This window comes from Bufo gargarizans, chromosome 2 (assembly GCF_014858855.1).
Source record: "Bufo gargarizans isolate SCDJY-AF-19 chromosome 2, ASM1485885v1, whole genome shotgun sequence".
NCBI classification, from domain to species: Eukaryota; Metazoa; Chordata; class Amphibia; order Anura; family Bufonidae; genus Bufo; species Bufo gargarizans.
The window spans coordinates 194,357,358-194,384,676 of NC_058081.1; the positions used below are offsets into that span (position 1 = coordinate 194,357,358).

Consider the following 27,319-nt stretch of genomic DNA (forward strand, 5'->3'; position numbering starts at 1 on the left):
CCTATTCTTGTCTGCAATTGCGGACAAGAATAGGACATGTTCTATTTTTTTTCGAGAACAGAATTGCGGACCCGGAAGTGCGGATCTGCAATTCCGTATCCAGGCAGCACATTGTGCGGCCTCATAGAAATTAATGGGTCCGCAATTCTGTTCTGCAAAATGCGGAACGAAATTGCGGACGTGTGAATGGGGCCTAAATGAGAAAAGGGTTCAGTAGTTCTATCATTGCTATTACTTTTTTCTTTGACTTGGACTTGCTCAGATTAAACAGTCCATTCAGTGATAAAGAATTCATAAAAAAGAATACTTTTGTACTTTTATTAGGTTTTGTCCATTTGCTACTCACAGGAACATGCTGTGGTATTACTGTGGTAGTCAGTCGAGCTTTCTCCAGTTCTTCTCTTAGACGTGAATTCTCAGCCAGTAATGTAGCATATACCTCCCCCTGAATGGTGTCTGATCGAGGCCCTAGGGGATAGGAAATGAAAAGTATGAAGTGGGATAAAAAAAACACAAAAAACCTTATTAGAGTAAACCACGTGCACTTTTTTCTGTGGCCCTACTGCAAATAGTCTCACAAAGCAGCATGTAAGTATTTACAGGTTTTGCCTCAATTTAACCACAATTATTTATTCTTTTACTATTCTAAAAAGAAGTTATTTCATCAGAGACTTTTCAGTGCTTTTCAGAATGCAGCCACCACGAAGACCAGCAACCCCCGGCAAACAGCTTATTTTGGAAGAGGAAGCCTTGACACGCCAGATATTTCATGTCCAGGTATTACACGGCAGCACATTTTCCAAAATTGGGGAAGACCACGTGTAAGGTTGCGAAAAGTCCTCTGGTTTTATTGTTACAATATGTGAGTGTTATTTTATTATGTTTGCAATGATTTTATGGGGTTGCAGAGGTGAAGGATCTGCTAATGGCAGTTGAGCCAGCCGTCATTGTAAATAGGTGGCTAGCATGCCATATTTGTAAGGAGGGAATTTCCGCTGCTTTGACTCACTGGATTGGCCATAAGACCTACCAGGGATGAGTCCAGGGGACTTGTATAAAGTAACCTTGGTTTCCCACCTAGTCAGTGGTTGGCAGAGCAAGAGTAGTATGGACCCCTGTGCTGTGTGAGCAGCCACAGTTAAAATAAGCTGAGGGAGAACAGTCTGAGGCCTAGTTCACATGAACGTATGGCTTTTATAGTTTTTTGCGGTCCGTTTTTCACGGATCCGTTGTTCTGTTTTTGAGTTCCGTTTTTCAGTATGGCATATACAGTATACAGTAATTACATAGAAAAAATTGGGCTGGGCATAACATTTTCAATAGATGGTTCCGCAAAAACAGAACGGATACGGAAGACATATGGATGCATTTCCGTATGTGTTCCATTTTTTTTTTGGGACCGATTGACTTGAATAAAGCCACAGAACGTGATTTGTGGGCCATAATAGGACATGTTCTATCTTTCAACGGAACGGAAAAACGGAAATACATAAACGGAATGCTTACGGAACACATTCCGTTTTTAATGCAGAACCATTGAAATGAATGGTGCCGTATACGGAACACAAAAAAATGGCCCGTACACTCGCAAAAAAAAAAAAACGATCGTGTAAACTAGGCCTGAGAGCAGGTTGATGTGACAGATGTGAGAGACATGGCAGGCCGAGTCTGAGAAACTGGTAAGCAATATTCAAGCATGATTCTACACTGGAGAAGCCTGGTTTCATAACTGACTGGTTTAGGGGTAAAGAAATGGTACCCACAAACCCTGTGTCCTGCTTCCATTACTAGTACCCTCAGGCCAGGCTTTGGCATTACACACGTAGGCAGCGTCGGACTGGGATGCTTAGGGCCCACCAATAAAATTTATTTTGGGTGCCCACTGTACTTTCATTCAAATATTACCTGTTCACAGAGCAGCAAGATGCTACCAGATGATTGAATATGGGGGTCCCTGAAGCAACTTTGAGAAGGTAGACTCTGGGGAAAAGAGGACATTGGTAGCTTTCCTCCATACCTAGAAGTCATCTCAGCTCTGATCTTGTCTATAATGAATGTTTATTTATTTATTTCTATTTTAATTTTGGAGAAAGAGGGTGATTGGAATCTTTATATATATATATATATATGTATATATATATATATATATATATATATATATTTTTTTTTATTTTTATATTATTATATTTTTTTAATTTAAAACATTTTTTTTTACTTTTTTTAAGTCAACCTGGGTGACTATGACAAGCAGTGATTTGATTGCCATTGATTAATTACTTAATATGGAATTCAGTATATTCCAATGTAGTGCTGCCACCTACAGGCTGTATTGGAATATACCTGTGAGAGGCATTGGAGTCTCCAGCAGGCTCCGGCCTATCATTACAAGGTAATAGTCTCCTCCATCTCAGCGAGGGGAAGAGGTTACAGGCATGGAAGAGCATCACTCCTGCATTTTCACCACTCAGATGCCATTGTCAATTTTGACCACACAATCTGTGGGGTTAGGGTACATTCACACGACCGTATTTTTGGCTCCGCATCCGTTCCGCAATTTTGCGGAACGGGTGCGGACCCATTCATTTCAATGGGGCGCAAAAGATGCGGACAGCACACAATGTGCTGTCCACATCCGTAGATCCGACCGCGGTCCCCGAAAAAAAGATAGAGCATGTCCTATTCTTGTCCGCAAGAATAGGCATTTCCCTTTCGTCCTAACCAGCAGCACAAGTGGGGGTATTCGCCCCTGTGAAGCTGGTCAGGACAGGCAGAATTTTTGCTGAATAAAATTCTGCATCTCTAGTAATTAATTAATTAATTAATTAACTCCCCCCTCCTTATATAGGCCGCCCTCACACAGGGCTAGTTGCTTTTATTTTGTCCTGTGTGTTGGTCTGACAGGCTAGACTCTATTCTGAGTCTCTCCCTCAGTAGTTGGGGGAGAAATTTGCTGAATTTCTGCTTTTATTTCGTCTTAATGTTACAATTTTCTTTTACAGGCGTAGTACGGCTGTCCCCTGCCTGGCTGGGAGCGTAAGTATGGGGACGGTCTGGCTGCAGGTAGTCGGTAAGTTCAGACAGGGTGTACTCAGTAAGCGGAGCTGTGAGCTCCCTCCCCCCCTGTCTCCTCTCCGCTCCGCTCCTGCGCTCCCCTCCTACCTCCTCTGTAATCTGCGGCCGGCCCTGAGATCGGTTCTAAGCTCCGGTGTATCGGACGCGAGACCGGAAGTGCGTCATTGTCACTTCCGGTCCGCCAAAAAAAAAAATTAGCGCGAATTAGCTGATGGTGCTTGTGGAGGAGGGGGGGGGGGGAGCGAATTCGATTAAGTTGTTAATAAAACTTAGTTTTTTATAAATGGGTCCCTCAGTGGGGAGCCTGGAGTTTTTTGGGGGAAGAGCTGTTGCTCCTCCTCCCCCTGGCCCTCCCCTTCCTGCTATATAAGGCCAGGCTGCTGGCAGGGTCAGTGTTGCACTCAGTTCCTGTGTGCAGCTGACCTTGACTTTTGCTGATCCAGTGCTAAGGCCGGGAGAGTACCTACTCTGATCAGAAGGTTCTAGGTTGTTCAGAATCCTTAGAGTCATGACGTCACCATCTCAAGGTAAGATTGACGTCTGCGCTTGACCCCCTGGGCGCGTTGAAACCAGCTTTAATAGTGCCTACTTCTTTTCTAGGAAAAGTCACCCACAAGCAGAAGCACCTGGCTTGTTCCAGTTGTGGCACCCCGTTACCTGACAGCTACGAGTTTCATCGTTGTCCAAGCTGCCGCCCTAGGCCAGCCAATCCTGAGCCGACGGTTGTTGAAATGTTTTCCTGGATGAAGGAGTTCTTGGACACCTCCGTTGCGGAGATCAAGGGGGCGGTCTCCAACAAGAGACCCAGGCAGGCCTCGCCTGGGCCTGTTCCTATGTCAGAAGACGTGATCTCGCTTGGCGAGAATTCTTCCTCTGAGGAAGAGGAGTCGGTCTTTTCTTTTCCGGCGGAGAAGACACAAAGATTACTGCGCTCCATCAGGTCAAGGGACCAGGATGTTGAGCATGGGGAAGCTCCACACTCCACCGCTAGGGGGCCAAGGGCCTTCAAAGTGGACGAGTCGCTTAAAAAAACTAATGGCGACCGAATGGAAGCATCCAGAAAAAGGACCGGTCTTAACCAAGAGGTTTAAGCTGATGTTCCCCCTACAGGACGGGGACTCCCTGGATTGGGTCCCTCTGCCTAAGGTGGATATGGCGATAGCCAAGCTTTCTAAAAGAACTTTGGTACCTTCCGATGACGGGAGTAACCTGAAGGATCCCCTGGATAGACGCGCAGAATGTTCGCTTAGGCGCAACTATGCTGCGGCGTCCGCCTCTGCCTCTGTGGCCATAGCCGGTACCGAGGTGTCTGAGTTCATTCGCGCCCGTACGCTGAAGATCCAGGCAGACATAGACTCGGGAATCGCCAGAGATGATATCCTGGATCAATTCAAGACCCTTCTATTAGGCATTGATTTTTTGGCGGATGCGTCTCAGCAGCAGCTAAGGCTTGCTGCCAAGTCAATGGCTTTGTCTGCTGCCAGCAGACGGCCCTTATGGCTGAAGCCCTGGGTAGCGGACAACATGTCAAAATTTAATTTGTGCTCCCTCCCTTACGAGCCTGGCAGGTTGTTCGGCTCCGAGCTAGACCGCCTCATGGAGAGTCTAGCAGACAAGAAGGGAAAATCACTCGCTCAGCAATCCTTTCGAGGACGTGGGAGAGGCAGGGGGGGGAGATTCCAAGGAAGAGAGAGGAACCAGAGACGTTCCGAAGTTAACAGGAGAGGTAGAGGTCGCGGTCGCGGGAACCGCAGGGCTGAGCAATGACTCTCGGCAGCCCGTCACCTCCCCATCCCCACCCCCCTCACTCCCACATGAATCTCCCTGCCTGAATCCTCCAGTAGGAGGTCGTTTATTTTTGTTCAGAAATTTTTGGGAGAAAATAATTCCAGATCCTTGGGTGCTGCAGGTCATCAGCACCGGTTACAGGATCAATTTCAGTTCCCAACCTCAAGAGAGGTTCATCCTCACAGGACGTCTAACACCCAGCAGACAACTGATCCTGGAAGACTCTGTACTCCAGTACATTGTCAAAGGGGCCTTAGAGGAGGTTCCTCCTCAAGAGCTCGGTCAGGGAGTGTATTCTCCCATCTTTCTCGTTCCAAAGCCGTCAGGAGACTGGCGCATGATTATCGATCTGCGTTACCTAAATCGGTTTATCAGAAAGAAGCGTTTCCGGATGGAAACCATTCGCTCAGTCCTCAACATCCTGAACCCGGCAGACGTGATGGTGACGATAGATCTGAAGGATGCTTACCTTCATGTTCCTATGTGTCCGGCCCACAGGAAATTTCTCAGAGTTGCTGTCTGCATAAAGGAGGTAGTGAAGCACTACCAGTTTGCTGTGTTGCCCTTTGGCATCTCCTCTGCTCCACACACCTTCACAAAGGTTGTGGCTCCTGTGGTCGCCCACTTAAGGCTCCTCGGCTTAGAGGTCGTCCCTTATTTAGACGACTGGCTTTTAAAAGCCGCGTCCGCAGGCATCTTACAAGTCCAGCTTCAACAAGCTCTCCACACTCTGCAGAACCTAGGGTGGCTCGTGAATTGGGACAAATCAGAGCTGGTCCCCTCTACTACAAGGCGGTTTCTGGGGTTTGTGATAGATTCACAACTAATGACCCTATATCTATCTCCTCAGAGGAGAGACAAAGTAATAAGGGCTGCAGAGTTTCTCCTACCCCCCAGGCGGGTGTCTATTCGGGTTCTAATAAGGATGATAGGCCACATGTCAGCGTCTGCAGAGGCAGTACCTTGGGCCTTGTGGCATCTTTGGCCACTACAAGAGGAAGTCTTAGCGGTTTGGAATCGCAAACCCAGAGACCTAGATCGGAACCACTCCCTGTCTGCAGAAGTCCGTTCCTCCCTCAGGTGGTGGTAGAACCTAGTGGATGGAATGCCTCTAACCCAACCTACTTGGGTGATCCTGACCACGGACGCCTCCCTTCTGGGCTGGGGAGCCCATCTGGGACGCAATACAGTTCAGAATACCTGGAAGCCTCAGGAGAGACTCCTGTCGTCCAATCTGAGGGAGCTAAGGGCGGTGAGGTTAGCCCTTAATCACTTCTCACCTCTCATTCAGGGTCAAGCCGTGAGAGTACGGACCGACAACACGACTGTGGTGGCTTATTTAAACAGACAGGGAGGTACGAGATCCCGGACCCTTCTGAGGGAGGTGGGATTGATTTTATCTTGGGCAGAGAGCAAGTCGGGGCCTTCCGGTACCAGGAGAATGGTCCCTGAACGACAACATCTTCTCCAGGATAGTCCAACGCTGGGGGACTCCAGAGATCGATTTGATGGCAACCCGTCTGAACGCCAAAGTAAGCAAATTCTGCTCCTTGTACAAGGAGGACAATCCGGTAGCGATAGATGCTCTGTCCATAACATGGAGGTTCAGGCTGGCCTATGTATTCCCTCCAATTTCCATGATACCAAGGGTATTGATGAAGATCAAGCAAGACCAGACCTCAGTGATAGCCATCATCCCATTCTGGCCGAAGAGGTCTTGGTTCACCCAGCTCATGCAGATGAGTCAGGGCAATTATTGGAGACTTCCCCTAATACAGGACCTTGTGTATCAGGACACAGGTCCCTGTCTAGATCTGAGGAGGCTCAGTCTGACAGCCTGGAGACTGACCGGTCCCTTCTAGAAGCTAGAGGGATTTCGGTGGAGGTCCTGAGAACAATCTCTCACTCCAGAGCGGATTCTACGAATCAGAAATATTCCCGCATATTCAAGATATTTATGCGATGGTGCACGGATAGAGAGGTAGTTTCCTCAGATCCTCCTCTCTCTGAGATTCTTCAATTCCTGCAAGATGGTCTAGACAAGGGTCTAAGCCCATCTACATTGAGAGCTCACGTCGCTGCCTTGTCAGCATGCCTTGGTAAGCCAATTTCTCAGGACCCCCTAATTAAGAGGTTCCTTAAGGGTGCTCAGAGGCTTAGGCCCAGCATCCAGAGACCAATCCCTGAGTGGGAGCTGCCAGTGGTCCTAAGGGGGTTGTGCTCCCCCCCTTCGAGCCTTTGGAACAGGTAGACTTAAAGTACCTTTCCCTCAAGGTTACCTTTCTCTTGGCCATAACATCAGCCAAGAGGGTTGGGGAGCTCCAGGCTCTGGGGGCAGCGGAACCATACTTAAGTTTTCTGCAGGACAAGGTCCTGTTAAGATTTCTGCCTACCTTTTTACCAAAGGTTCCTTCGTTTGCGAACACCAACCAGACGATAACACTGCTGGTGTTGTCTCCTACCTCTAACTCTCCTGAGGAGGAGAGATTACTTTCCTTGGACATCCCAAGAGTCCTTAGAATTTATTTGAATAGAACGGAAGAGTTCAGGAGATCAGAAAATCTGCTGATCTCTTATTCGGGGAACAATAAAGGGCTCAAGGTTTCCAAGCCCACCTTGAGCAGATGGATTAAGGACGCTATTAAGCTGGCTTTTACGTCCCAAGACTTACCACCGCCATCTTTCTTATCTGCCCATTCTACAAGGGCAGTTTCTACATCATATGCGGAAAGGAAGCTAATCCCCTTAGAGCAAATTTGTGCGGCTGCCTCGTGGAGCACGCAAAACACCTTTATTGCCCATTACCGCCTAGAGAATAGGCGTTCTGAGGGAACAGCCTTTGGACGGTCCGTGTTAGATGCTGCTCGTCCATAGGTCAGCTCTCTAACTCCTGTGGGATTATTAGCTACTTAGTGCTAGTCCTTTGCCCTCCCAAGATTTGTGTGAGGTTCCTTGCTACTTCCCCACTTGTGCTGCTGGTTAGGACGAAAGGGAAGCGTCAATTTTGACGTAAATTTGTTTTCCCTTAGTCCTAACAGCAGCACACAAATATCCCTCCCTCTATGCTGTTATGTTTACTTGTTAAAAAAAGCAACTAGCCCTGTGTGAGGGCGGCCTATATAAGGAGGGGGGAGTTAATTAATTAATTAATTACTAGAGATGCAGAATTTTATTCAGCAAAAATTCCGCCTGTCCTGACCAGCTTCACAGGGGCGAATACCCCCACTTGTGCTGCTGTTAGGACTAAGGGAAAACAAATTTACGTCAAAATTGACGCTTCTATCATGGGGGCGGCAACATTCACATACGGTCGTGTGAATGTACCCTTAAGGCCTCTATTAGACGGGCGTTGCGGGAAAAGGTGCGGGTGCGTTACGGGAACATGCGTGATTTTTCCGCGTGAGTGCAAAACATTGTAATGCGTTTTGCACTTGCGTGAGAAATCGGCATGTTTGGTACCCAAACCCAAATTTCTTCACAGAAGTTCGGGCTTGGGATCGGTGTTCTGTAGATTGTATTATTTTCCCTTATAACATGGTTATAAGGGAAAATATTAGCATTCTGAATACAGAATGCATAGTAAAATAGCGCTGGAGGGGTTAAAATAATTTTTACAATAATTTAACTCACCTTAATCCACTTGATCGCGCAGCCGGCATCTCTTCTGTCTTCTTTCTTTGCTGTGTGCAGGAACAGGACATGTGGTGACGTCACTCCGGTCATCACATGATCCATCACCATGGTAAAAGATCATGTGATGACCGGAGTGATGTCACCAAAGGTCATGTTCCCGCACACAGCACAGAAGACAGACAGAAGAGATGCTGGCTGCGTGATCAAGTGGATTAAGGTGAGTTAAAATTTTTTTAATTTTTTTTTAACCCCTCCAGCGCTATTTTACTTAGCGTTCTGTATTCAGAATGCTATTATTTTCCCTTATAACCATGTTATAAGGGAAAATAATAATGATCGGGTCTCCATCCCGATCGTCTCCTAGCAGCCGTGCGTGAAAATCGCACCGCATCTGCACTTGCTAGCAGATGCTTGCGATTTTCACGCAACCCCATTCATTTCTATGGGGCCTGCGTTACGTGAAAAACGCACAAAATAGAGCATGCTGCGATTTTCACGCAACGCACAAGTGATGCGTGAAAATCACCGCTCATGTGAACAGCCCCATAGAAATGAATGGGTCGGGATTCAGTGCGGGTGAAATGTGTTCAACTCACGCATCGCATTCGCGCGGATTACTCGCCCGTGTGAAAGGGGCCTAAATGTCTGTGATCAGCATTATTGCTGATTGCAGATATTAGCCCCAGGTGTCTGCTTAATGAAACTACTGCCCTGCTGCGCTTGCACCATATTTAAAGTGATGGTGGTGGTCATCTAAGGCTTAATATTATATATTCAGTGACCCAGTGGATCACTGCAAGGGTTAATTTCATGCTAACGAGTTAAATGTTGTGATTTATTGTTAAAGTACTCTTTTCTGTGAACTGTATATCCCAAATAGTTATGTATTGGCATCAAACAGTTAACACTGGAAGGCTTAGCCCAGTTTCTAGCGTGATGGGCTGGCCCCTTTCCGCTGGTTAGTGGTGAATCTTAGATGGGCAAAGCTGGAGGCATGACCTGCATGTGAGAGCTCAGGCAAAGTAGGCCCAAACAGAAGCCTGTAGGTCTGTGTTTTTTTTTGGGAAGATTGCAAAGTGAACTGATGCTGAGAGTGAAGAAGGATTGCTACCATCATTGTTGCTGACTATACACAGTCATTGGGAAAAGCCTTCACTGTGCCTATTGCTGCTATTTGTACTACTGCTACTCCCATCATTAATTCAGTAAACACTTTATTATAACCAACAGGCATCTACTCTCCTGCCTTGCACCCATCTACCTAACATCAAGGGCACCCAATCACCACCAGGCAGGAACCCCCAGAAAGTCCAGGGTATGCCCCGAGGGAAGAAAAGGTGTATCCTCCATTCACTTGCAGCCTTGCAGCGTTGGAGTGAGGACAACCACTGTGAACCACTACCACTCCTATCAGTGCCACATCTACTACTGCCCTTCTCCCGGCTCTTCCCCTGCAGGTTGCTACATATACTCTATAACAGGCTTGTAACACAAAACGTCCTTCTTATTTATCATCTTTAACATTACCATTAGCAAGATAACTGGAGATGTAAAATACATGCTTTTAATTATTAATTTATATTCTTTTTTAATATTTCATTCCATGAAATGGCTGGTGATTAATAAAAAAATATTATACTTCACAGATCTATTCCTGGCCGTGTCAGATTATCATAAATCATTCACATGGCTGAGCTGTGTCCATATGGCAACACATGGAGTATGTGCTGCTCTGTACTACTGAGCTTTAATCATTCCACATCTTGATGCAGATTTTCATCACAGATTTGTATAGGTCAGTGATGCCCAACCTACGGCCCGCGGGCCACATCCGGAGCAGAATATTTTATTTTTTGTATGTGTAAATGTGCACACACTGCCGGCTTTATACTCACAGGGGGGAACCTGGCAGTGCGGGACAGTGGCATGGCACTGGCAGCAAATCCTTCATATGGCCCTGGCCCCGGGGGCAAAATCATGAAATATACAAGGGCAAAACGCAAAAAAATAAAATAACTAAAATATATGCAAAGGGGGCAAAAAATGACATATATACACAGGGGACAAACAGAATATATATAAAGAGAGGGCAAAATGGATATATATACAGAGGGGGCAAAATGGATATATATACAGAGGGATAAAAAAATGAACCCACCCGCCCTTACAGCTCCCCTCTGGACTCTCAGCCAGGCATCAGAGCACGTCAAAGGAGAAACATTTATAACTCTGCCAGTCTCCTGCGCAAGGCCTGGCACTTCTATGTCCGACATACTGTTAGATCAAATAAATAAATAAAAAGGAAATTAAAACACTCCAAAAAAGTCTGTAATTTTCTCACTTCACCACACAACGGCTAACAAGCCCTATTTTTTCCTCCACTAATACACGCCAAAGAAGGCTTTAGAACATATAACTACACCACTGAAAGGCAAAATAGGCCCTTATTTTTTTTCCACTAATACACGCCACAAAAGGCTTTAGAACATATAACTGCACCTCTGAACGGCAAATAATATATATTTTTTTGCCACAATACACGCCAAAAAGGGCTTTAGAACATATAACTGCACCGCTGAACGACAAATATATATATTTTTGCCACTAATATACGCCAAAAAGGGCTGTCATTTTCTCACTTTACCACACAACAGCAAATACTTTTTTTTGTGCCATTAATGCACTCCACAAAAGGCTTTAGAACATATAGTTGCACTATTGAACAGCAAATAATATATATTTTTTGCCATTAATACATGCCAAAAAGGGCTTTAAAACATAACTGCACCATTGAACTGCAAATAATACATATTTTTTTGCCACTAATACACGCCAAAAAGGGCTTTAGAACATATAACTGCACCGCTTAACGGCAAATAGGCCCTTATTTTTTTGCACTAATACACACCACAAAAGGCTTCAGAACATATAACTGCACCGCAGAACGGCAAATAATATATATATTTTTGCCACTAATACACGCCAAAAAGGGCTGTCATTTTCTCACTTTACCACACAACAGCAAATACTTTTTTTTGTGCCATTAATGCACTCCACAAAAGGCTTTAGAACATATAGTTGCACTATTGAACAGCAAATAATATATATTTTTTGCCATTAATACATGCCAAAAAGGGCTTTAAAACATAACTGCACCATTGAACTGCAAATAATACATATTTTTTTGCCACTAATACACGCCAAAAAGGGCTTTAGAACATATAACTGCACCGCTTAACGGCAAATAGGCCCTTATTTTTTTGCACTAATACACACCACAAAAGGCTTCAGAACATATAACTGCACCGCAGAACGGCAAATAATATATATATTTTTGCCACTAATACACGCCAAAAAGGGCTTTAGAATATATAACTGCACCACTTAACTGCATATAATATATATTTTTTTGCCACTAATATACGCCAAAAAGGGCTGTAATTTTCTCCCTTCACAACACAACGGCTAATAAGCCCCTTTTTCCCACTAATACAAGCCAAAAAATACTTTAGAACAGGGGTGTACAACCTTTTTTGGTCTGGGGGCTGCATTGTCACGTCGCACATCTCAAGGGGCCCCAAAAAATAAGTTAATCAGCGCTTGTTTGCATCAGCCTATTACACAGGCTAAGGCCTCTTTCACACGACCGTTTTTTTTTTCCGTTTTGCGGGCCGTTTTTTGCGGTCCGTATACGGTCCGTATACGGAACCATTCATTTCAATGGTTCCGCAAAAAAAACGGAATGTACTCCGTGTGCATTCCGTTTCCGTATTTCCGTTTTTCCGTTCCGTTTAAAGATAGAACATGTCCTATATTTGGCCGCAAATCACGTTCCGTGGCTCCATTAAAGTCTATGGGTCCGCAAAAAAACGGAATGCATACGGAAATGCATCCGTATGTCTTCCGTATCCGTTCCGTTTTTTGCGGAACCATCTATTGAAAATGTTATGCCCAGCCCAATTTTTAATATGAAATTACTGTATACTGTATTTGCCATACGGAAAAACGGAACGGAACAACGGAACGGAAACGGAACCACAACGGAAGCAAAAAACGGAACAACGGATCCGTGAAAAACGGACCGCAAAACACTGAAATGGACATACTGTCGTGTGAAAGAGGCCTAATGCAAAGTGACTGGGGAGGAATGATCACTACCGCAGTCATTCCTCCCTCATTCAGTTCTATCGATTATTGGTAGCACATTCCTGATTACACAGTGAGATGTACTGACGATAATTGTACATCTTTCATCCTGATAAAATATGCAGATCAGCCGACAAACTAGTGATTCCTTGTTTATCAGCTGATCAGTGGCACGATTATACCGCCAGATATCAGGAATTAGCATTTTTTTATTGTGTTTAAATTTTTTTTTTTTACTTTTAATATATATATTTGCCACATAATTTGTCCCCAAAAGGTCCATAAAAGACCTTTGGGGACACAGACTTTTTTTATTATTTATTTTTAAAATATATTTTTGCCACATAATATGATAGTGAACAATTTTATTTTGCACTTTTTCCTTTTTACAGTTTTCTTTTACTTGTATTTTATTTATTTAATTTTTTTTAGCAAAAATGTTTTATTTTTTTTATATATTTTTGCAGCACTGTATGTCCCCCAAGAGGTCTTTATAAGACCTCTGGGGAACACAGAGTTTTTATTTATTTATTTTATTTGTATTTTTTTATTGTGTTTAATTTTTTTTTTTACTTTTAATATATATATTTGCCACATAATTTTTCCCCAAAAGATCCATAAAAGACCTTTGGAGACACAGATCGCCGGGTCGCCAGGTCTAAACTGCACAGCACGCCGCTCACCTGTGAGGAGAAGGCAGAAGTGCTGATACACTACTTCTGCCTTCTCCTCTGCTCCCCCGCTGTCTCTGACAACCGGGGACCCATCATGCTTCTGCTACAGTGCAGGAACTGTAATCCTATAATTTTGCTGTGCGGCTTCGGGCAGAAACACAGCTGATCGCACGAAAAGGTGCGTTTCTGCTCAGCAGTTTGGGGGCCGCAAACCATGGCTCTGGGGTCCGAATTGTGCACCCCTGCTTTAGAACATATAACTGCACCGCACAAGGGCAAATAAGATGAATAAATATTTCCTAGTAATAAACCCTGTTAATGGCTGTATCAAACAGCATTTGCACCCCAATAACAAGAACGGTTTGCTGGAATTACAGAGCTGTATAATGGCAATTTGGATCCCCAGTCAGTGCAGCAAGGTGTAATAGGATTGTTCCTATTACCCCGGCTGTAAACACCCCTACTGAACCCTGTTCTGCTTCCATACTGTGGAATAATTCCTCCCTATCCTTTCCCTGAACTTCTATACAGCAAACTAAAAGTTTTAAAGTATTTTCTACCACTGTCCCTAGCGCCTGCTGACGTCTCTCTCTGCACTAAGTACACTGGAAAATGGCTTAATCCAAGATGGCTGAGGCTATTTATAGAGCTGTGACATCACAGGGCTGGCTGCTGATTGGCTGCATGCATGGCATTATGGGTGATCCCTCGTTCCCAGAGTTCCTTGCTCCATGTCCTAACACGTGCAGCAGCCGTTTTAGGAAAAAATGTGATTTGTTACCAGGAAGCATGAGGAAATTCAGATTCGGTGTGAATCAAATTTTTTATGAAATTCAGATTGAATTCCACTTCGTCAACTTCAATTCCCTCATCTCTAGTTATGATGTGAGTTCTGAGGTTCTCTATTATTAATTTCACAGGTACCTGCTCAACCATTTCACCAAATGTATATCTACTTTACTACTACACTGGTGATAGGTCACACAATTCCACTCTTGTCTAATATGACTGACAGATTGCAGCTCACCTTGTAAACTACTAAGAAAGCAGACCACATGAGTTAATAAAAACTACCTAACACATAAAAGCAAAATCAAATCTTTCAGTCAGTCATGCACTTAAAGTGATTTATTCAATGTTTCCTTGCTAAACTTGTGCACTAATGGTCTCACTTACAGCTGTCACTCCTTGAGCTCTCTTTCATTTGTATTACCCCTATTATAATGCTATTACTTACACAACTCCATCACTCCCTGCTTTGAGATTAATATCGCCTCTCACACAGTTATACAAAGTCATATATCACGTAGCAATCGTGGATAAAGAAAAAACCCTTCATCCATAACACAGAAATAACCTGCACATAGAACAAGATCGAATAATCCTACAGCTTTTTTGTATTAACAGTTCTTACTTAATCCTGACATTTTGATTTTGATATTAGCCCTCAAATTTTACATAAATAGGCCGGACTCACACGTCCATGTGCCGGCCGTTTTATCAGTCTATTACTCGGATGTGTCATGGGCTGGCTGCAGGTTTAACTGACCAGAAATCACAGCAGGGCTGTTTCTTTATATTTCAAGGTTTACTATGTCTTGTATAAAGTCTTTTTAACAATGTCATGGTTGTGGATGAGATTAGTTGTCAGAGATACATTTTTGGTAGGTTTTCGTATTGTCAGAGGAGTTTTATCTTGGGTTCTTTTGAATATGAGTTTCAGGATATATTTTGGATTAAGATTACTCTTTTGCTCTATAAAATAAAGCATCTAAGCCAATATATACAGTAATGCACTACATTCACAAATGTATGCAAATGTACCTGTCTAACAGGTTTGACCTTTTTAATGGGGTTGTGCAAGAATGCTGGAGTAGGGGGTGGCAACCACCTTCCCCCAGCTTGGCCAGACCTGTAAAGGAAAGATTACTTACCTTACGCTGGCTCCCTGCTCATTCTCCTCAAGGCCTGCAATGCCACACTGGTCTCCCTTGAGGGCAACATCTGGTTTGACATCGCCGCAGCCTATCATGGGCAGTGGAAACTCCCCTTATGTCATGGCAAATGGTCACATGACACAAGGGGATCCTGTGTCCGCTGCATCCAGTGATTTGCCAAAAACAAAACCTCATTCTTGCACAACCCCTTTAAGGAGTGACAGTGATGATGACAGTACTTTGATCATCATATAGAAGGCATTTGAATGAGTCATTAGTCTAAAATTGCCAAAAAAATAAAATCAAAATGATTCAACTTTTACAAATAATTATGGTACCCATAGAGTTAAAAAAAACTATTGGTCCGATGAGCGTTGTTAGTCAATCACTGGCCTCAGTGGTCACAGGCTTGAATGCTACCATATGTCTTAGCATTTACAGGACCAAGCCACTTCCTGGTCCTGTGGAGGCCAGGAGCAGCCAGGAACAGGGCTGCGGCATGACCATGGATGGGTGAGTGGGATTTTTTTTATGTTCAGGGGGACAGGGTGGACCCCAGGGGTTGTCAGCTTCAAGGCTATACAACTCTATTAATGCAAGATGTGTGACAACCAAAAACTTTAATCACAGTGTCACAGTTTGTTTCCTATCAAGGTCACCTCTGTCTCCTTTGTCCATACGACTCCTCTTCTCATCTTTCAGTTTGCTATCCAGCAGTTTCTCCATCTTCTCTATTACCTGCATGAACATAAACCGTCTCAAATGTAGCATTAGTTGAAGAGCGATTGTTTCTTGTCCTAGGCTGTAACTTTTTTATTGCATATCACAAAAATGACCGCTAAACAGTAATAAAAGGCTGTAAAGTATTTGCCTCTTTTCAGTCCCTCTTAATTATACGTATATTGGTCACGCTGAATGGGTTCTGATCCCTAAACATTTGCGGATCCGCAATACACTGGCACCGTTCCGTTGTCATTCCACATTACGGATGCTGACCCATTCATTTTAAAGGGATCGCAATTCCGGAGATGTGGAACGGAACCCTACGGAAGCACTATCTTTTTGCGGAATGGAGGGATCGCTGACCCATTCAAGCGAATGGGTCTGCAATCCCCATGCGCCTGCCCCACGGAAGGTGCCTGTGCATTGCGGACCGCAATTTGCGGTTCACAGCACGGGCACGGGACACCAACGGTCGTGTGAACGAGCCCTAAAGGACATGTGATGAAAATTGGATGAAGTATAATATCAATGGCACAATTAACAAAAGCACTATGCCAGAATAAAAGAAATGTAGATAAGCAGAAGAACCATTATGTAGAAACATAGAAAATAATTGGAACACTGTTTAATTCTCTAAAGAGTTCGAACATTAGGCTTCATGCATACGTGGAGGCCATATTTCAGATGGCAAACAATAGATCTGGACAACTACCATGTGCATTCCCTATTTTTCTTACTTCCATCAAGAGGAAGAACTATTCTCGCCCACAATGTCAACCCAAATATGACATGTACAATGATTTGTGAAATGGCCACATGGATCCACCAGAAATATGGATATGTGCATAGTCCCATAAAAATGAATGGGTAAATGTGCTAGCCACTAAAAATGAAGGTAGCACATGGATGAAAAATACATGTGTGTGCATGAGACCTTATTCCAATGACAGCCACCGGCAGCCCTGACTCCCTTATAACTTGGCTGACCAGTATTGACAGATAATATGGGGTATGGATAGCATTGGCCCTTAAAAACACACAGTTCAAAAACTGCATCTGTGTCTATATTGAGGTCAAGCATTCACATGGTTACATTGAGCGCATCTTTGTATCTCACCTTCTCCTGTTTCCGCACTGTGTCTTGTAGGGCTTTCGCCCGGCTCAGTCTCTGGTGGTACTGGCTGAGCACGGCTTGCTGCTGTTGGTGTGCTCTCTGGAGTAGAAGCAGTTCCTTCTCTCGGTCATTTCTCTACAAAATCATTGACAGTAAGGAAGCTTGCCAGTATGGATCAATACTGAATAAAGTATAAGTGCCAGCCTCTTATAAAAAAGTGATATACTGCATTATTTATAATGAGATTGGAATTGACTGGGGTTTTTGCATTAACTGGGTATAGGGGAGAGAACAATGCTGGCATAGTCATAAACTACAGGACAGATAAGAAAATGTGTCGCCTGCGTCTGTTATTCCAGGACTGTTTAGGCCCCTTGCACACGAGCGTTCCTCCTGCCGCGAGTCCGCAACGCAGCTCCCGGCCTGACCTCCCAGCACTGCCGGGGGTCACATAGCATTATATTGATTTATGATGCTATGTAACCCTTAGGCCCCTTTCACACGGGCGAGTTTTCCGCGCGGGTGCAATGCGTGAGGTGAACGCATTGCACCCGCACTAAATTCGGACCCATTCATTTCTATGGGGCTGTGTACATGAGCGGTGATTTTCACACATCACTTGTGCGTTGCGTGAAAATCGCAGCATGCTCCTTTTTGTGTGTTTTCCACGCAACGCAGGCCCCATAGAAGTAAATGGGGCTGCGTGATAATCGCAAGCAAGTGCGGATGCGGTGCGATTTTCACGCACGGTTGCTACGAGACGATCGGGATGGAGACCCGATCATTATTATTTTCCCTTATAACATGGTTATAAGGGAAAAAAATTGCATTCTTAATACAGAGTGCATAGTACAATAGGGCTGGAGGGGTTAAAAAAAATATATACATTTTTTAACTCACCTTAATCCACTTGCTCGTGCAGCCCGGCTTCTCTTCTGTCTTCATCTTTGCTGTGCACAGGAAAAGGACCTGTGGTGACATCACTGCGGTCATCACATGGTCCGTCACGTGATCCATCACCATGGTGATGGATCGTGTGATGGACCATGTGATGAGCGCATTGACGTCATCAAAGGTCCTATTCCTCAAAGAAGAAGACAGAAGAGAAGCTGGGCTGCGCGAGCAAGTGGATTAAGGCAAGTTAAATATAATTATTATTTTTGTTAACCCCTCCAGCCCTATTGTACTATGCATTCTGTATTAAGAATGCTATTATTTTGCCTTATAACCATGTTATAAGGGAAAATAATAAAATCTACAGTACACCTAACCAAAACCTGAACTTCTGGGAAGAAGTCCGGGTTCAGGTCTGGGTACCAAACATGCAGAGTTTTCTCACGTGTGTGCAAAACGCATTAACAATGTTTTGCACTTGCGTAGAAAAATCGTGCATTTTCCCGCAACGCACCCGCATCTTATCCGGGCCAAAAACATGACGCCATGTGAAAGAGGCCTTACAGTTCTGGAATGTATCAGATAACACTGGCATAATGCTGTGAGTTATATGCAATACATTCTAGAACCGTAAGGCCCCTTTCACACGGGCGAGATTTCCGCGCGGGTGCAATGCGTGAGGTGAACGCATTGCACCCGCACTGAATCCGGACCCATTCATTTCTATGGAGCTGTGCAGATGAGCGGTGATTTCCACGCATCACTTGTGCGTTGCGTGAAAATCGCAGCATGCTCCTCTTTGTGCGTTTTACACGCAACACAGGCCCCATAGAAGTGAATGGGGCTGCGTGATAATCGCAAGCATCCGCAAGCAAGTGCGGATGCAGTGCGATTTTCACGCACGGTCTTAATAAATGTGCCTCTACATCTTTAGTGAAAACCTATCATCAGGTTCATGCTGCCTAAATCATCATCAGCATGAAATTCGAACAAGGTCTTTCATGTCAGAAAATTACTGTATGAGGGAGATTTATCAAAATTGGTGTAAAGGAAAACTGGCTTAATTGTCCAAAGCAACCAATGTTCATTTTCCAATACAACTGTGAAATATGAAAGGTGGAATCTGATTGGCTGCTAGGGGCAAGTAAGCCAGTTTTCCTTTACACCAGTTTTGATAATTCCCCCTATTAGTTTTAAAAATGAGCAATGAACAAGAAGATGAGTCTGCTCTGCGGCTCCCCCTCTCCCTTATTGGCTGTATTGATAGGTTTCTACCTATAGGCCTCTTTCACACAAACGTATTTGCAATCTGTATATGGTCCAGATTTTATGTATCTAAATCTGCTGCTAATGTTAATGAATAGAGCTATTCACATGGGTGTATAATTTCCCTCAGTATTTTAAATACACATCATGTCTCGGGTTTGTGCGTATTTCTTTCCAAAAACGCACATTACAGTCTATGGGAGCGCAGCACAAATGCAGGGAGGAAGGAATATGTATGTAAATCCTGATGAAATCCTGAAGCAATACTGATGACAGTACTGATGGTATATAATCAGGAATCATAATCCAGAGGCAGAATACTGACCGATTTCAAAAGGCTTATGTGTGAAAGAGGCCTTACGGAGACAGGGAGAAATTTGCCCATTCAGCCAAGTATGGTCAGAAAAAAGCTCTTATTCCTGTTCCTGGCTCATTTTTAAAACCATGGGGGTCATTTATCAAATTGGTGTAAAGTAAAACTGGCTTAGTTGCCCATAGCAACCAATCAGATTCCACCTTTCATTTTGCACAGCTCCTTTGGAAAATGAAAGGATGAATCTGATTGGTTGCTATGGGCAACTAAGCCAGTTCTAACTTTACACCAGTTTGATAAATGACCCCTATGTTTCCTCTGAAATTCTCAGCATTTCAGAATAAAGCACAGTTCTCTGACACGAGGAACCCTGTCGGAATTTCATTCTGCTTGTGGTTTGGGTGACAGGTTGCCTTTAGGTATTATTGTGGCCCCTTCAAGTAGTGCGGTGCAGCCCTAAGAGCAAAAAAATTATTTAAGAAATGTGCAGACCCCTAGGATAAATAAATTCCAATTAAACATATAGAAGACCAAATGACTATCAATAGTGAAAAAAGCGGGTCACATTATATGTACACTCACCTAAAGAATTATTAGAAACACCATAAAAATACGGTATTGGACCCCCTTTTGCCTTCAGAACTGCCTTAATTCTACGTTGCATTGATTCAACAAGGTGCTGATAGCATTCTTTAGAAATGTTGGCCCATATTGATAGGATAGCATCTTGCAGTTGATGGAGATTTGAAGGATGCACATCCAGGGCACGAAGCTCCCGTTCCACCACATCCCAAAGATGCTCTATTGGGTTGAGATCTGGTGACTGTGGGGGCCATTTTAGTACAGTGAACTCATTGTTAGGTTCAAGAAACCAATTTGAAATGATTTGAGCTTTGTGACATGGTGCATTATCCTGCTGGAATTAGCCAACAGAGGATGGGTACATGGTGGTCATGAAGGGATGGACATGGTCAGAAACAATGCTCAGGTAGCCTGTGGCATTTAAACGATGGCCAATTGGCACTAAGGGGCCTAAAGTGTGCCCAGAAAACATCCCCCACACCATTACACCACCACCACCAGCCTGCACAGTGGTAACAAGGCATGATGGATACATGTTCTCATTCTGTTTACGCCAAATTCGGACTCTACCATTTAAATGTCTCAACAGAAATCGAGACTCATCAGACCAGGCAATATTTTTCCAGTCTTTAACAGTCCAATTTTGGTGAGCTCGTGCAAATTGTAGCCTCTTTTTCCTATTTGTAGTGGAGATGAGTGGTACCCGGTGGGGTCTTCTGCTGTTGTAGCCGACCTTTCTTTCCCATTCTGACATTCAGTTTGGAGTTCAGGAGATTGTCTTTACCAGGACCACAACCCTACATGCATTGAAGCAACTGCCATGTGATTGGTTGACTAGATAATCGCATTAATGAGAAATAGAACAGGTGTTCCTAATAATTCTTTAGGTAAGTGTATATTACTAATAGATTAGAAAGTATTTCATCCCTTCTAGCCCTGTACTACAGCACTCACCCGTACTAAATCATTCTGCAGTTGCTGGATCCGGTCTCTCATACTGCGGAGCTCAGATGTTTCACTCGCCAATTTCTGCTTAAGGGTTACTATAAGAAGAGAAAATTTGAACATTTTCTAGAATTTTCTTCATGTCCAGTTGATCTGGATTTTCATATTCATGATCGACCCTCAGGATCAGCTGATTGAGGAAGCTGCAGTGCTTACTGGCATTATGGTGAGTGTCGTGGCCTTCTCATAGCTTACCATGCACAGCACCATTGGATAGCGGCTGTGCTTGATACCGTAGCACAGCCCTATCCGCTTGGGTCTGGACTGCGCCTAAGCCACGTGACCAATGAACGTGACGTTACTGGCCTAGGAAGACGCCTCAGCATCATGGAGCGCTGAGGCCTCTTCATATAGGTGACTGGCGGGGGTGGCGGGATACAGACCCCCGTCAATCCGATATTGATGATCTATCCTGAAGACAGGCCATCCATTTCAGAACCCCGAGGACCTTTAACTATAAATTAAATGACGTTGATAAGAGTTTTTTTACTAGAGGTCTGAACTTATATGTAAGAATGGTAAGGGTGCCTTCATACACTGCAGATCTTGTTGAAAGTCTGAATGGGGCTTGCTGAAAGCCATGTGCTTGCCACCAAAACAACCCCATTCAGATGAATGGAGCTAATTTTCAGTTGCAGAAAATTCAGTGTGAAGGGACCCCAATAGGGCCCCACCATCTGGTTTTTGTCTTTATTTGTTTTCCTATCCGTGTCCCGAGAAGGGTAAGGCACCATTGCAGGTAGGTATACAGAATACATGTGCTTACCAAGTCGGTCTGCAAGTTCAGCCTTGGTCATGACATCAATGTCTGTGTCGCTTAGAAGACTGCGGCCTGCATCCTGATTCAGACTACGCTCACTACGAAGAGCACTGTTCTCTGCTTCTAGTCCACTCATCTGACGGTTTAGAGCAATGATGTCATCTGCCATACGCTGCATGGCGAGGCGATAGTTTGCCAGTTCCTTTTGGTGGGAAAAAAAGCAAGGGTTTACTGAAGCTGGTTTGAATGATCAATTAGGCATAATTTGTGGCAACATTCTGGAGCATTTTGCTTAGTAAATGTCCCCCAGAGACTCATCAGAATTTTAAAACCATCAAATATTATCTCTGAGTGAACAGAATTGAGCAATCAGAGCACATTTATGGCCAGTTTTTGATCCAAAACCTGTCTATGTTGTCCATGGTATGCAATACAGTGTATGACTACCAACTAGGAGGTTTCCACATAAAAGGCACTGCAGAGTTTAAAGAGGGACTTAAAGAGGTTCAGTCACCTCTCCTGACATGTCTGTTTCAGTAAACAATTGTAGAGCATCTTTTCTTAGTAATATGCATCTTGTTCCTCTGTTATTCCTCCTAGAAATGTATGAAAAAAATTAACAACTAGGTGTTACCATACCCTTTGATAAAGGGGTGTGCATCTACACATTCACACGCTTTCAACACTAATTGGGCACTATCAGACTCTGCAGGGACGCACTATCAACTGGTAACACCCAGTTGTCGACCTATTCATAAATTACTGGCAGGAAAATAGAGTGACAGTACAATGCAGAGTTGTTACATTATGGGGAATTAGGAGAGAGGACAGGTCCTCTTGAAAGGAAAGCTACTGTATGTTGTGAGACATTGTATGGTCCACAAAAGCCCATTTAGGGTGGGAACCATGATTATAGTCTTGTGCGGTGAAGTCTGAGTCATACTCAATCCACAATGATATTTTGTGACATGTAGTGTTACTAGAACCCCTAAAGTAGAGGATCATTCATAGCCGATTAGTAGAGAGTCATCCTCTGACCAAAGACACAACTACTTTACAAAAAGAGGGATGCACTGCATAGTATACAGCATGTGATACCTTGCAGCATGTTTGTTTGATGGTGCCTTTCATCTGCCTTTCAGCTGTCTTAGGGCTTATGCATTTTGATCAAAATGTATACAAATGCCTTGTGTACAATATAGAGATTATGTCACTGTATACTATTAAGAAGCAATGTGAATTGTGCTGAGAAGCAATAATAGATCAATGCATGCGGATGTCCTTGTTTCTCTTTTTTACTATTTGAAAGCCAACTGTAGGTGGCAGGTTTATTTTCAACAGAAATAAGGCACAATCCCTGTTTCTTTGCAAGGTTAATGTAGACAATCATATTATGGTTCCCTATTGGGTGGATTAGTAACACAGCACTCACAGAAATCTATAGGCACAGACATGGCCCATCAGTGTTATCCTTCCCTAGAAGCAACTCACAGAGGAACCCAACAGAAGCCCACAGAGTACCTATAGAGTACCGTAATATGGCTTTGCTCTGCACAGTGAGGCGTAAGTATTTCTGCCTGTGAAAATGACTGCAATGCCAATGAAGGCCAGAAGAGGGAGATCCTATACTTTATGTGTATCATACAGAAACGGTATTTTGACTACTAGCAAGCATGAAAATCTATTTTCTACATTTACATAAAAAATATTGTGAAAAGAATGCACAATCTCCTCATAGTAACAGTTCCTAATGAGTATTTCCTTCAATTAATGCCTATATAAGTTTTGCATAAATCACACTACCATTAAGGCATCTAACGTTACAGATTGAAAATCAATTCTGTTCTCACTCTGATTAATTCACTAATAGCTATTGATCTGGGCTTTGTATTCTGCTGAAAAAGACACAGCAAATGCGTGCTCAAATGGAGATCATTGCTTTGTCTTGAGTAGTAGGGGGATGCCCATATACAATTTGTATAGAAAAACAGAAAACATTTACCGCCGTCTCATGTTAGAAAATGGGAACAGAGAGGAAAAATAGATGTAATTCTCTAAAGCTCTGTTGACACGTCCACTAAAACTTTCATTTTTCTGTTCATGAACGGAAAAATAGAAAAAAAAAAAAAAAGAAAGTCGTGCCAGATCCATCATATAAAGACCCCACTGACATAATGGGTCCATTAAGTTCTGTCATTTTGATGGTAACAATAGCACAACATGCAAATCTATTTTTTATTTCAAAGATAACAAAATTTCTGACGGAGGCCCCTATGGAGCGTGTGATGGAAATGTAAACACGGCCTAATAGGGGACATTTTTTTTCTACCCACAATTTATGGATTTAATAATAATTGCCCAGACATACGTTCTCCACTTACTTGTTCCTGATGCTCCATCACGGGATCTTCAGGCCCTTCCATATTACCGCTAGAAGAAATCAGAAATATTTCAGCTCAAGTGCTCCCAGGGTGCATGAGATGCAATTCCAAGTATAAATCAGGACTTGTCCATCAATAATTTCAGATAATTATGCCTGCTTTGGCCTTATGATCTGACGTTGGGGCTAGGGCTCTTACCTCAGGTATTGGGGGGACAGGTTTGTGGTGGGCTGTTTTCTAGGCTCTGCTGGAGAAGGGGGCTTTTGTTCTCTTGCTGTCTGTTGAACCCATGGGTCCGGAAGGATATCAGCCAGAGCATTGTAGGAGGGAAAAGGGGGATCTTTCTGGAGCTACAAATAAAGAGTGGCACCAGTTAAGGAGGCGAGTACAGAAAATAGGCAATACGCAAAAAACACACAACAAGTGGTCATACTTACAGAGGAAGAGTATGGTCTATAAAAGCTATCCATCCATAAGAATTAGCAGGCCCAGATTTGATGATGTGAACCAACATATAAGAATTTGCTTGCTAAAAGTAGTCCATATGTGTCATTGTGTATGTCCCTGTATACTTACTTCTTGAACTTATTGCTACTGATACATGGGGACGTGATGTATACAGAATGTAGCTGTGCACCTAACCCTACACTAATGAGAGATGACCGCACTTAACTCTGTCCTGTCTCCTAGAGAGGTAAGTGTTACACAGTTACTAACTCCAACCCAAACAGACACCCTCCTCCCTTCACCAAATAGCAACCACAGCTTCAGCTCTCTCATACTACTCACCTTGTGTAAAGTAGCCAGTGTGGGGGCAGTCAATAGAAGTAGGGCACAGCTGAAGGTCCACGCCCTCCTTGTTTACTTATGTTTCCTATAATCCTTTTTCCTTCTTACACACTAGCACGTCTTTCCTGTCCGTCTGCCTCACTATAGGGATTTCTAATGCATGGGACGCCTCCTTTTAAATGTTACTTCTTCTCCACCAAATTGACAATTTACCTATCACTAAAACTGGTTTTCTAGAAATACGGTATGATTGATCCTCCTATACGGAAACCTTGCTGTGCATGCAGGTTGTCACAACACAACATATCCCAGGAAACTGTCACCAAGAGGAAGAAGGCAGGACTTGGAGAGTAGCCTGTCTGGAGACAATGTGACTAACCCTGGGCAGTTAACTTAGTATTATTGCTAATGCATCAAGCACAATTACATAAAGGCATCATTAGGGATAAGGATACCATTATAACAATGGATCTTTGTGGCATGTTAGTCATTTTAATTTATGACCTGAAAGCATTGAAAAGCAAATGGCAAAACGTGGTTTAATCAGTTTTAAAATGACATGAATTGAAGAAGATGAACTTACAGAAAAGAAAAAAAAAAGGCAAAGAAGAAACATTTCAAGACATATACAGGTAAAAACTCGAAAAATTAGAATATCCTGCAAAAGTCCATTTATTTCAGTAAGGCCTCATGCACATGACAAATTGTGCGTTCACTAAAAAAACGGATGTGGCATCCGTTTTTTCTGGAGGATCAGTTTTTTTTCACAGATCCCTTGTGAAAAAAGTAGGGCATGCACTATTTTTTTTCTGCTGAAGGGAAACACGGACAACAGATGCGGAACACAAACGGATGAACTATCAGCATTTTTTGGCTGACCTATTGAAATGAATGGGTCCCCATCCTATCCGCAAAAAAAACGGAACGGAGGCCGAGAAAAACAACTGTCGTGTGCATGAGGCCTAATGCAAATTAAAAGGAGTTGCATTAATGCAGCTTAAAATTAAAATATTGTGAAAAGGTCCAATATTCTAGGCTCAAAGTGTCACACTCTAGTCAGCTAATTAATCCATGTCCCCTGAGTAAAGGGTACCTCAAAATTGTGACTTTAGGGTTTCATAAGCTGTAAGCCATAATCATCTAAATTATAACAAATAAAGGCTTGAAATAAACTCATTACATGCAAAGTGAGCTATCTCATATGTTAGTTTCACCTTTTAAGTTGCATTATTGAAATAAATGAAATTTACCAATATTCTAATTTTTCGAGTTTCACCTGTATAATATTAACTGGTTCCAGTTGAAACCAGAGTTCATAATTCTATGGAAAAATAGTAATTGGTTCCAAAGCGATGAGAAAGTTAAATAAGAAAATAAATGAAACTTTAAGAAAGATAGCAGATAACCTAAGTCAGATAAAGCGAGTCCTTACATATAATAGTCAGGAATAGATGCTGGAAGCTGTAAAGCACTTTCTATGATGAGGGCAGGAGCTTCTTCAGGGTTTTGCATAGTACATACATGTATCAGAAAAATAAAATGGAGCTGCCCTCACCTGACATCCAAAAGGAGCAGCTCATCCTGGTACAGACAGAGGGCAGTACAGGCCATGTAGTACCGCACTGTAGAGAGGAGCTACTAGACAGCCAATACAGGGGTTATAATGGAGAAATGGCCATGTTGAATGGTTGGACCTGAGTCTGAGTTTCAGCTTACAATGACAGATTGTATTTTGAAAATATTGTATCCTGAGGCCATTGTATCTTGATGGACCACGGTATGTATACACACAAAAATACTCTGTATAGCATGTAAATATAGAATGCTGCCGTACAGTAGCGGAGTAATAGTTGAAATGTCTTGCTAAATCATAGTGCCACACCATGCCCAAATAATGCCATAATAATGTCATCATAATACCTGTATATGTATCTAAACAAAATATCCACACAGTATAAAGCAGGAGTGCAAAAGTGCAGAAATACCGCACTTTAACAGTGCATTAGAACAAACCATCTTTTTTGCCATACAATAGTGTATTGAGAATAGAATAGAGGATAGTCTCTAAATAAGCCACATTGTCCATATAATAGTGCTGGTCAAGAGCAATGAGCCTGTAAAATGATGTCCTTGCATGATTCACAGTGCCCAAAAAATTGCTTTTTATCATGGGTAGCCCTGGGTGCCCTTGCCTATTTGCTGCCTGACCAAAATTGAATCTTTTTTTTTTGTACTGAAAAGT

At 43.2% G+C, this 27,319-nt stretch overlaps 1 protein-coding gene across 1 annotated transcript in view; it reads right to left on the reverse strand.

Annotated features, from left to right (window-relative positions):
* The window catches only part of CCDC33 (coiled-coil domain containing 33), a 130,352-nt gene that overhangs the window by 16,068 nt on the left and 86,965 nt on the right, over nt 1-27,319 (reverse strand). The window contains exons 14-20 of the mRNA XM_044283367.1: nt 24,487-24,638; nt 24,289-24,337; nt 21,914-22,109; nt 21,097-21,185; nt 17,091-17,222; nt 15,910-15,988; nt 347-468 (exon numbers count right to left, since the gene is read on the reverse strand). Of these exons, the coding sequence (XP_044139302.1) occupies nt 347-468; nt 15,910-15,988; nt 17,091-17,222; nt 21,097-21,185; nt 21,914-22,109; nt 24,289-24,337; nt 24,487-24,638 (819 nt within the window). The remainder of the gene's footprint in view (nt 1-346; nt 469-15,909; nt 15,989-17,090; nt 17,223-21,096; nt 21,186-21,913; nt 22,110-24,288; nt 24,338-24,486; nt 24,639-27,319) is intronic.